The 12,809-nt window shown below is 39.3% G+C and overlaps 1 protein-coding gene across 1 annotated transcript; it reads left to right on the forward strand.

Annotated features, from left to right (window-relative positions):
• The first annotated feature begins 13 nt into the window (after positions 1 to 13).
• On the forward strand, positions 14 to 11,956 carry LOC146480572 (NAD-dependent protein deacylase-like). Its single transcript, XM_085109800.1, has 6 exons — positions 14 to 533; positions 1,709 to 1,796; positions 2,006 to 2,059; positions 2,160 to 2,283; positions 3,132 to 3,247; positions 9,943 to 11,956. The coding sequence occupies exons 1-6, from the start codon at positions 65 to 67 to the stop codon at positions 10,004 to 10,006; spliced, it is 915 nt and encodes a 304-aa protein (XP_084965926.1). The 5' UTR covers positions 14 to 64; the 3' UTR covers positions 10,007 to 11,956.
• Positions 11,957 to 12,809: the final 853 nt, after the last annotated feature.

Raw genomic sequence — 12,809 nt, forward strand, 5'->3', positions numbered from 1 at the left:
CCCTGATTCGTAACAAACGCCTGGCAGAGATGGCAGAGATATCGGTGCAGTCGCTGGGGTGTAAATGATTGGATTGCGGAAGATAAAGTGGACAGGTGGACCGCAGTGGTCAAAAACAATTAACAAGTGTAGAAGTATCATGGCCGAGAGCTCCTTTCACACGACCAGTGAGGATAAAGCAGAATTCCGAGATCTGCTCCACAAAGCTCAAAACGTTGTTGTACTCACTGGTGCAGGTGCAAGCGCTGAAAGCGGGGTTCCAACGTTTCGAGGCTCTGGTGGTCTGTGGAGGACTTTCAGAGCTCAGGAGTTAGCGACTCCCGATGCATTTGCAAGGAATCCATCACTAGTTTGGGAATTTTACAGCTACAGGAGGGAAGTTGTCTTGACAAAACAGCCAAACAAAGCACATTATGCCATTGCAGAATTTCAAAAGAGGATGAAAGAAAAAGGAAGGAGTGTCACTGTTATCACACAGAATATTGACGAGCTTCATCAAAGGGCTGGCACAGAAGGCGTGATAGAACTTCATGGTTAGTTCTATGTTAATGACACTAGGTCCTGTATTATTCCGCGGGTGTTATAATGTTGCATGGTCGAAACACCGATTCGCACAACCAGTGACTCACTAACCTGCGATCAGGTTTTTTTTTATATAATTTCATTTTTTTATTTAACGCAGGTTAGTGAATCACTGATCAAGTGTAAATCCTCATTCTTTTACAATGACATCATGTCATTGTTATTAGACCAATATTCAGAAATTCTGAATTCTCAGTGAATATTTGCATGCACAACATTATGTTCTGCATGCAATAGCAAATAGTCAATTTGATTATAAGTAAAGCCATTTCAAAACATACACTGTATGTAATCAGGTAACTCTCATTATGAACAATATTATACTTAACAGTTATTTAAACCTTCCCAAGTTCAAAATGTAAATATTGAAGTAGCAATATAGTTTTGTAAGAGATGATGTCACCACTAAACAATGTTAAATTTTAATTTATTGGGAAGTCAATCTTATACTCATGCCATTCTTTGATCTGCCTCTTGGTCCTTTTATTTTTAGCATCTTTGTAATCCAACTCAAATTTCAATCAATTCATCTACAATTCAATCAACCCTTGCAAACGTTTACACTGTACATTCAGTAGCATGTTTAATGTTGTGTGCCCTCACTTTTCATTTGGTAAACTGCTTTCATGTACATTATCACCTTTTGTTCTGTTGCAACTGTCAATGTATGAGTCAGGTTACATTCCTTCTCTCTGTGATATGTAATGCTCATTTCAGCCCTTTGGTTTGATTTCTTGGTTGTATCAATTTGCTTTATTTATCAATAAAAAAAAAACTTTCGTTAGTGGCGTGATATTGAAATTGATGTTGAATTTCAACAGTAAGGACCAATATTATTATTAACCCTTTCACACCTAGTTGCGATTAATATATAATTTCTCCTTACTTTATTGACACATTTTCAACCAGGCAGGTGATTGGAATAAAGAAAAACATCAACCAAGTGATCTTGTTTGATGTAACACCAAATTATGTGAACTAACTAAAGCAAAATGTAATTGGCAGTCAGTCAGGAGAATTAGCATTCAGATTGTGGGAGTGAAAGGGTTAATACCCTCCTTACGTAGGCATTGATGTTTAGATTTTCCTTTATTTTTATTTCTTTCTTTGTTTGTTTTTATATCAGGTACACTGTTCAAGACTAGATGCACTGTATGTAGACATGTAGCAGAAGACAGGAACAGCCCAATAGTCCCAGCTTTAAAGGGAAAAGGGTAGGTTGCAGTACTCAAACAACAAACTGCTTGCAGCCTATATCTGTCGATTTAATTCTGTCATCAACAGATCATTCAGTTTATCATTGCCCTATAGAAAGAATTAAATCACACAAACAGAAATTATACGTTAAATGTCATTGTATAAAGTGAACCTCTTTATATATTTTTGTTGTCCTTAATATTCTTAAAATCTTATTTCAACTTAGGGCCCCAGATCCTGATGCTCAAGATGCTAAAATTCCAGAGGCAGAGTTGCCCAGGTGAGAAGAAAGCCATTGATAGCATGATGTATACCCTCAGCTGGCTTAAGTCCTGCAAGATTGATTATGAAACATTTCAGTTATCATTGTTGTACTTCAGGTGTGGACAGCCTAGTTGTGGAGCACTAGTCCGCCCTCATGTGGTGTGGTTTGGAGAGGATCTTGATTTTAATGTACTGACTGAAACTGATGCTGCTTTGGAAAAATGTGATATGTGTCTTTTGGTAAGGATAACATAGCATAACATAAAACATAACATAACGTAATATAACATGCTTCATTCAAAATGCAAGACTAGTATAACACTGAAAAATCTGAAATAAAATAAAAGGAGAGGAAAGAAAAGAAGAAAAGGGCATCTTGAAAGGAAGGATAAGAACTTTTTTCCATTGCAGTTGGGAGCTTAAGTATACAAAAGCAAAAAAGATACTCAGGGCAATAAATTTATTGCATATAATTGGCCAATTACTTTAAAAGAAAAAGTTGAGAAAGGGTCTGTGTAAGCCTTGTCTATGTGAGTTCAAAACATGCCTAGGGCTAGCTCAATAAATTTGTCATTGGTGAGGCTCTTCTGAATGGTGGAGCTCACATGATTGCATTACATATTAGCACAATTTGGAACTGATACTTTTCCTGGGTTGGCCTACTCCTGCTTTGAACAACTTGGCCCAGATGTTTTTTTAAAAATTGTTGCCAGCTGAGAACTGTTGAGAAAAATGTTTCAGAATGGTACTTTTGGGAGGGCGGTCAGGTAATCCTGTAATATGTTGTGCATATATCCATATCTCTCACAAAAAGGTTTTTGCCCTGGATTGGACTCACCCATTCCCACTCCACCCCTCTAGCATTAAGCTTTTGAGCCACCCCCACTCCCCCCTCAGTGAGGGTGGTATGGGTATTTTCTGGAACCACACAATGAGGCAGTATCCCATCTGGATATGGTGAGGAGTACCTTAATAAAACATTCTAACTGGTCATTTCGTGGCTACAACAATCAGGTTTATCTTCGGAAGTGTTGGCCATTTAACCCTAGTCTAACCTTGTGATGAGTACTGTGCATTTTAATCTTCAGGTTGGCACCTCCTCAGTAGTTTACCCTGCAGCTGGATTTGCTCCAATGCTGGCTCTTAAAGGAGTCCCAGTCGCTGAGTTTAATATGGAAGAAACACCATGCACAGGAGCATTCAGGTGAATCAAGTCTCATTCAAACAAACTGCACAAAATTTAAAATTATTGTTTTGAAGAAAATTGTTAAGTTTAATTGAGCAAACCTTACCCACAGAAAGCACTGCTCAGTAAATATTATGGATTTGAAAGGCTTAACAATTTTAAATTCCCTGTGGTTAATGTCTTCTGGCCGGCAAATCTCACTAGTGGCAATATAATACTGATTAACGCGCCTACTGTAGTTAACTTGGCGGCACCTTAAAGGTCTCAAGCAGGTGTATTGCGCAGTTTTTAAAGGTACCTAAAACCTGCAAACTAAAAACATATCTCAAAAATTAAAACCAAATTTTCAACGAATGTTACAAATTGCAAAAAAGCCTGAAAGTTTAGCGTATTTGTTAGCAATCTGAATCTAAAATAATGTTGATGTATAAAGATAAAAAACGGCAATTTTTGGTAAAGATTTCCACATAGAAATACATCATCTATGTAACTCTTAACGGGAAAAATACTACAAGTGATATTTATTTATTTATTTATTTATTTATTGATTGATTGATTGATTGATTGATTGATTGATTGATTGATTGATTGATTGATTGATTGATTGATTGATTGATTGATTGATTGATTGATTGATTGATTGATTGATTGATTGATTGATTGATTGATTGATTGATTGATTGATTGATTGATTGATTGATTGATTGATTGATTGATTGATTGATTGATTGATTGATTGAGCACTGAACCTTATATAAATTACTCATCTTTTGCTTAGAATGAAAAGTTTAAAAACAGTTCTCTAGCCTAGCTATCTACTACTGGCCCTTTAGTTTATAAATAAATCGTTTGCCAAGGTTTACTAAAAAAAACACCCTGCGATCTCAACTGAGGGCTGAAAGAAAGAGAGCGAGAAAGATCCTGTTAAATCAACGGATCTTTAAGTAATTCTGGTCTTCGAGGATTTTCTATTTGCCATCTTATCATTAACAAGCGGCACCAAAGATGTTATCAGCACTGCATGGGGCGATAGTAGTTGCACCCCAGCCGAAAAGTCCAAAAAAGTCATTTGTTTGCCAAGTAGCAAGCAACAAAGATGTCTGTATGCCTCTTATCTTTCTATTTTGTCCGACAAAATTGCGAACGGCGCAGTTTACACGAAATTGGACGGTGACATAGACGCACTGTATCAGTTAACATTTCGATCGTGATCAGTTTGGATGGTGAACAAACATATTTTTTTCTGGCAAAAAAAAAATATGCGCAACCGTCCTATGAAGAGATCACGGGGCACCTGATATATATTGTTAAGTCAAAGTGCACTTGTCAGAATTCGTAACAGACTCCGTTCGATGCGTTGAAGATTTCACTCAACTTGTTATTTGGTTTTGCATCCGACTCTTCCGATGAATATGCGAGCAAGACTCCATAACGCAAAAAACTTTGTTAACCATGCGAGAATTCGAAGTATAAGGCTGGTTGTACACGAGCAAGTTTTTCTTTGATAAGTCTTCTCCATGCTTTACACACGCCGGAACAAGTCAAAATTCTCAAAAAAAAAACTAACTCGTCAAGGAAAACCCTCTCGCGTACAACCAACCCAAAACGTGTAATTGGTAATGTAAAACGCTGGTATACATGTGCAAGCCAAATAAACAAAGATTTCGGACAGGGCTCTTGTTTTGGTTGTTTTGGTCATAGCTAATCAGTGACTGCTAAAAAAAACGCAACTGAGCTGTGTCATGTAAAAGAATTGCGGTAATATAACGGGAGCCGTGATTGGTTAGACACGAGACATTAGAGAATAAACTTCACTGAGCATACACTGTGGTTGCATGAAAGCCATGTTTGTTTAATTATACAGAAACACATTGCACTTCCCTAAAGTTATTTTCTAAAGAACACAGAAAACACTATTATTACAAACAAGTCCTTAGGCTTTTGCGGAACTCAAAACAGAAGCAGAAACGCTTACCTGCGACCGAGCACGTTTCCATCATAGTTTCTTGTTCTCTTTGACATATGCTCATCTTTCTATTGAACAATTAGACGGCAAACTCCAGTTTTCTATCGACCGATAGTTCGCTCCGAACCAACTTTCCGGCAAAGTCGGTAGAAACCGAGAGCGAATCGTCTGATTGTTTCAGCAAATCCCAATGGCCGATCTATTCAACGAAAAAATTCAGGGGAAAAAGTGGTTCAGTTCTAGCCATTTTGGTCTACGAGTTCGGCAATTTTCCTCGCATGCGCTCTTAAGACAGTTTTATATGATTAGATCACCCTTTCATAGGCCATCATATTGCGGGTTTACTGAATAGACGGTCACCAGGTTGTGCTAAACTCTATAAAATGATGACGTTATTTTGTATTTGTTACATGTTACATGTTCACACACTCATTACGTCACGATACATAGTTTTTGTTATTTGTAACTGCTTTGAGTTCACATTTCCTCAATACAAACACCATCGTGTTTGTGCCAAGATATGTAAATACTCAGGGTTTCCAGTCCTTATCAATGACTATTTGGTCTGCCTTAGAGGTCGTGCTGAGCTTTGTGGATCGCTGCGATTAAATCCGACTTAGTACAGCGAGCACTCTGGCGTTACACGGCAATGCGCCTCTTGGTTTTACTTGTCATGTCTCTGCCGTGCCGTACTCAATTATAAGTACATCTAGATCTGTTTTCAGTTGAGTGGACCAAAGTAATTACTCTGGCCGATCACAGCAAACATAAACAGCCGATCGAACCAATCAGAATTCGAAGCAAATATATGTAACCGGCGCCAAGCGCGGGAAAATACTTGCAGGCAAGTCACGATTGGTTCAAATTTGCATCTAATTGATCCAGAAAGTGGCGCGAATTTTGCTGGCCAGTCGCAGTACGTAGTAAAGTAAAACCAAAGCAAACACGAATTACTCTCGACACTCAATTGAAAACCGCTGTAATACACTTTGTTTTGCATTTACTGAATTGAATTTGACGTCGGAAATCAAGTAGCCCTGCAGTAGGGTAACATGTTAGAGACAGCTTGACACGGCAGTAACATGACGGTTGAAATAGACTCACTTATTGATTTGTTATCTAAAGGAATCAAGAACAATAAAATTAGTTGTTTCTCTGCCTTCACAAATAGAATCGTAGATTTTTTACTTTGTTTTAAACCAATGATTTACTATACTTTAGACCAATTTTTTTGTAGGAATTTCGGCAATTAAATTAGAGTATTAAGTTAAAACAGTTTTTAAATAAGTAATTGCAGTATCAGCTCAAGATATCATTTTACCACTAGAAGAGAAAGTCAATGTTCATAATTACATTTGAGTTCGAGATATCGAAAGAGTAAATAACTAAACAAGTCAAACATGTTAAGGGTTCTTTTAGGCCAGCAACTGAATAAGCTGAAGAACTTGTTCAGGCAGACTTTGTAGTTCAGGGAAGAGATCATATTCAGCATCAGACTCGTCATATGAGTCAGAATCAGAGACCAAAGGGACATCATAATCTTCATCTTCAGGTAGCGAAATTGTAAGCTGTTCCATTAGAGACACGAGCTCTGTCATAGAGGGTGTGGTCTGCAATAACTCCTGGTCCGTTTCCATTGACTCTCCAGCTGGTTCCACAGTAAAAGGTGTGACTGGTAATGGTCGCTTGGCATCCATAACTTCTCCTAGCACATTCTGTCCTGTAGCTGATTCTTTGTCTGGAGATTGCAGTGGTAGGCTTGCATTCAACAGTCCTTCGAATGGAATCGCCATTTCCTTTGCTGGCTCTTGATTTGCCACTTTAGAAAGCTCTGGTTGTCCAACGAATCGTGCGTTATGGCGCAGTTCTACCCCGTTCAATTTTCGTTGCCTTAAGATAGTACGCGTACGTGAATGAGGTCCGTTTTGGGATGCCCTTTCCTTGATAATTTTTCTCAACCGTGTGAGCACTGAAGTCTCGCGGTGATGTTGAACTGCAACTCGTTCCTTCCGTGGCTTCTTTGCTTGAAATTCTGACACTGATATTTGATTGGAACAGCCAACGCTCGCGGGTTTGCTTCTTTTCTTTCCTTTCATAGCAGTGGATGATCTCCCGATTTTTTGAGGGGCCTCGACTTTCTTATCTGCGCTGACTTCGTTGGAACAGCCAAAGATTAAAGCTTTGCTTCTTTTCTGTCCGTTGTTGACATCGAAGGATGAATGCTCAATTTCTCGAGAAGCTGCGTTCTTATTTACGTCAATTTGATTGGAACAGGCAATACTCGCAGGTTTCCTTCTTTTCTTTATTTTGCTAACTGCGGAAGAGCGCTCGATTTCTTGAGGGTCCACAGCTTTCTTATCTACGCCGATATGATTGGAGCAGCCAACGCCAGTAGTTTTGGTGCTATTCTTCTCTTTGTTAACATTCAAAGAAGCGCTCTCACTTCCTTGAGGTGACAATTTCTTTGTATGATTACCACCGGCCTTGCTGGCAGAACCAACACTCGCAGCTTTGCTTCGTTTCTTTCTCTTTTCAACGCGCAAGGAAGAGCACCCAGTGTCTTGATTGATGTTTACGTCAACTGTCTTGTCTGCGCTGTTTTGAGGAAGTCCTGTCACTTGGGAGCTTGGAACACTTGTTCCTTCATGCAAATTCTCTTCTAAGCTTGCATTTGTAACTTGACCGGAAACTTGGCGTGTTGCGCGCAGTGGATGACTGTGATCTCGGCTTCCATTTGCGGCTTGAAGTTGGTCAGCGCCCTTTGCGTTGTCATTGGTTACTGGATAAACAGAAGCACCAATCTTGGTGTAGTAATAATTTTTATAGTCCACGCTAGTAAGAGTAGGTTTACCAGTAATCCCAGAAGAGATTCGCAAAGAAGTGTATGGTCTTTGGTGAATGAGGTTTCTGGAGAAAAAATCTCCAATCAATAGACGTTTCGCTGTGGAAGTCGTTCCATTTTCACTGCAGATTCTGGTTGTAGTAGTTGCTTTCTTCCCGTTTTCTGTCTTGGGCCTCAGGTTGTTCGTCTTTTGACGGCGTTCGTGTACATCCTCACCTTTAATGAAGGCCGCAAATAATCCCCCTTCATCCCAGACGGGCCTCTTGTTTTCTTCGTAAATTTCATTGAACAAATCCAACTCGCGGTGAACACGAGCACACAGTTTCTTCACAACACATAGGAGTGTTATCACAACACAAATTACTGCTGTGACAACAGAAATCACGGCACACGGAATCGCTAAAGCTGTAATAATTGCACAGTTGAGTATGATAGACCTTTCACGATCCATCTTCGCATGCTTCCGTACCTGACTTTCTGAACAGACTTTGTTTATCTCCTTTATGACGATTTTCCATTTTGTCTGTTTCGTCATACTTTACAGCTCGCGCACAAATTCGCACGCGCGCGCTATTTGTTAAACATTGTGCGATCAAATTGTGTACCGTTTTTATTTCTAGAGACATTTCGAATCGCGTTTACGGCCAACGACAAATGTGAGATTCGCGTTTGTGTTTACTTGAAAAAAATAGTACATAGATGAAAATAGTGCAAAATAATTGTGGCCTTTCATGCTAATGCAAAACTACTCAGTTTTTCTGAGAAACTGACAACAGCGAGCGGCAAATGAAGGATAAGCAAGGTCCCGTGGTCATTTCTACCGTTTGCCGTAAACATTATTCTAATATCTCTCTGATATTTTAAGTTCTACTGTTAAGGGAAGTGATCCTGCAACATTCGTATCCGTTCAATTTAGACTTGTTTTTAGTCGCAGAAAGATGTCAGTTGTGTGCATGTCGTGCAAGACCAAAATGTACGCATAAATAATTGTGCATACTGTAACAGTGGACTTATAAAATAGATTGTCCAGACACAAGCTTAGATGATGAAGACATTTTTACTGCTACTACTACTACTACTACTACTACCACGACGACGACCACAACCACGACCACGACCACGACCACGACCACGACCACGACCACGACCACGACCACGACCACGACCACGACCACGACTACGACAACGACGACGACTACGACTACGACTACGACTACTACTACTACTACGACGACGACGACGACGACGACGACTACGACGACGACGACGACGACGACGACGACCACGACCACGACCACGACCACGACCACGACCACGACCACGACCACGACCACGACTACGACTACGACTACGACTACGACTACTACTACTACTACGACGACGACGACGACGACTACGACGACGACGACGACGACTACGACGACGACGACGACGACGACGACGACTACGACTACGACTACGACTACGACTACTACTACTACTACTTTAGGAATAGGAATACCGGTACATACAATGATGACAATAAAGCCCTCATGAGAGGCTTTTGGAGAACTTTACTGGAGTACGAAATGGCTCTTGAATTATGGTGTGTCAGCGAATTTACTTCAAAAGATAAATCTAACAGCTATTCCTCTTACTCTTATTCCGGAATAGGGTCAATCAAACGCAACCTATATTACAGTTTTCCCTTCCCTTTCCTATACTTCACTGAGCTCATGAAATCCGTACCCTTTATATACCTCCAGCCTGAAAAAAAGGTACCCCTATTGGGCGAGGTCATCCATATAGTTCATTATAGTATTCCCCGCCCCCGGCTTCCCCATCCCTTAATCTAACCCTTGGGTGTATCTTTGTTGTCTCCTATGTAGCTCTTCAAATTTGACAGGTGTCCTTTCTTTTTTACAGGTTTCACTTTCAGGGTCCAGCAGGTGAAACCCTGCCTCCGTTACTGGCTGACAAAACAGACTAAACAGCTCTTAGGTTTAAGATAATGTTGAGATCTGGTGTGGATAATACATTAATCTGGGCTTTAACTGGTAATTTTTTAACTAAATTACATTCGGCAAAAATTATTATCAAAATTCCAACCCTTCAACCACAGGCAGACCACCCTCTGTTTGTGGGGTGTAATTATTGTTTGGAACTTGATACTTTATATTCACGCGACACGATCGGTTGAAATTTTTTAATGAGTGGAGATATTTACCTTTATGTTGAAATAAAGTCTCAAAAAAATGTTTACCGTTGAACGGTGCTCCCGGCCGAAGGCCGGTACTAGAGAGAGTAACCCTCTCCCTAGTACCGGCCTTCGGCCGGCAACACTGTTGAACAATAAACTCGCCAGAGAAAGGTTTCTACGGCTCGGAATGGCAAAAAAAAAACCACGCGTGACTTAATCAACATTTCCTTGAAACTTTATTTCAACACAAAGGTAAAAGGCGACTTTAAATGTCTCCCGACTCAGTAAAAATTTCAACCGATCGTGTCGCGTGATATAAAGTCTCAAGTTCCAAACAGTAATTACACCACACAAACAGAGGGTGATCTGCCTGTGGTTCATACACGTAGACAGAGAGAATTTTTGCTGCAATGTGAGTATCTGTTCCAAGGGCACACTTCTAGTGATGATCTACCTTAATTAGCAGCTACTACAAAATAATGTTTTAAGATCTGAGATATTTTGGATCTGATTAACCAGAAATGTAACTAGTATATATTATATTACAAGAAAGCAAGTCCGATGTCATATTAGAGACTGGACAGCTTTTATCTCAAAGAACTTTAGCAACTGCCAAAAGGTAATATCCTCTGGCGGAGTCGGGGAGCATAATATTGTCCACCGAGCCCTTCAATTATTGATGGTTTGCATGTGACGTCATGGCGGCCATGTTGGTTGACAGGAAATAATAATAATAATAATAATAATAATAATAATAATAATAATAATAATAATAATTGATTGACTTTGACTAGTCAATTGACTTTCCTTTAGGGAATAGCGTAAAAGCTTCATATAGTTTTTGTATTAAAGAACTTTTATATTTTATGAGATTTTTATATTTTATCGCTAATTTTTTTAACTCAGCAGTTTTCTTTTTATAGTTCCTTAAGATCGCATAGGTTATGCTGCGCGCCCTATGTGGTTCTATTTTACCATACATACGTTTTTTAACTGCACATAATAATGATAATACCAATAATTTTATTATTGTGTCACAAAAGGAATGTAGCTGAGGGGAGAAGTCCCCTCTACTAATAGTGGACACCTAACTAAATAGCCTATTTTAACTCTAGCTGAAAAAGAAAGAACTGCAATATATTGAAATTTACATAGTCAACCATACTAAAATATTAAAAATAAATACATCAATTGTAAAACTCATTTCAACGACAGTCATTCTCGGCATAGGTTGCAACCTCGACAGTCACTGACATTTGCAGCTAGGGCAGTATGGTCCTGATTGCGTATGACTCGTATGACTCTTTTAAATTGCTTCAGAGAGGGTTGATATCTTATTCTAGGAGTGAGATCATTCCACAGTTTAGGCCCAAGGTAACGAAGTGAGTGAGATTTTTCTCCTCTGGGAGTTCACTGCCATCTTTATGCAAACTTTTTGAGCAAATTTTCTTTTGTCTTGTCCACCAACATGACGGCAATGCAAGCCACCTATACTCTAGACTTTTTTGGTTTGTTTTCATAATCACTGCACTGTAATTATTAACCACCTATATTTGTATTACAAATAAGTAAAAACAACTCAATGCATCAACAGTAAACCGGCTGTTTGTCTACAAAACACATGCCACACAACCTGGTGAATGGACAGTGTACCAGTTAGTAATATTGTCATGCCGTACTGCTAATTGTATTTTTGTCCAATGTACATTAGAGCGATTTTCAACGAAGTGTCGAAAGTAATTACTCGTTGCTTTGGTTTTGTATCTCTACACTCTGTGATTGTGTAACAAAACAAGTGCCACTTTATCAACCAACAAAAAGCAAAACCAAACCCAATCGTTACTTGGTCTCGCGCATTTTCCCGCGCTTAGCGCTGGCTACGTGTATTTGCTTCGAGTTCTGATTGGTTCATTGCGCTGTTGGTCAGAGTTGATATTGGGTTTGCGACACTCAATGAAGACCCTTTCACTAATTTACAGCTTATCATAGGTAACCAAAGGCGGATCGGAACACTTTCAGCTTCAGTTGTAGTTCTGAATAGCCTGAACGAAAGCTGTAAAAAGCCGACTGTTCTCGCAGGCTAAGTTCTGAACAGCTAAAAATTATTAATGAAAATAAATCAACTGATGAAACTTTATTTAAGTGATCCAAATGTACCTAAATTAACAGAGGAATGAAACCAATCTTGGCGAATCCTAGTTTTCCTCGATAACAACAGTTCTGATTCGTTAGAAAAACGCCGTCTTACGTAATCCAAACGAAAAAATAAGAAAGAAAGAAGTCAGTAAATAAATAATTTCTTCGTAGACATTCTTGTTGTCGTCGCCGTAGTGTTTTTGTAAGGTCCCTGTTATCTTGGGTAGCGCACTCCAGCTTGCGCCATTCAAGGAGTGAGGTCGAGGATACTCGGTGGGGTTACATAGTGTTTGCAGTGATAACGGAGTCAACGATATGTGATGAGAACAATGACTTCACAATACACCTTTCCACACGCGTTTTGAATAAGCCATTTCCGAGTTCATTTGCTCTAATCGAACCTGATTACGAAAGCGAGACTAAGTTGAAAGATTTTCCTATCAAAGTACTAGTTGTT

Source organism: Pavona decussata, unplaced genomic scaffold (assembly GCF_977016875.1).
Source record: "Pavona decussata unplaced genomic scaffold, jaPavDecu1.1 SCAFFOLD_53, whole genome shotgun sequence".
NCBI classification, from domain to species: Eukaryota; Metazoa; Cnidaria; class Anthozoa; order Scleractinia; family Agariciidae; genus Pavona; species Pavona decussata.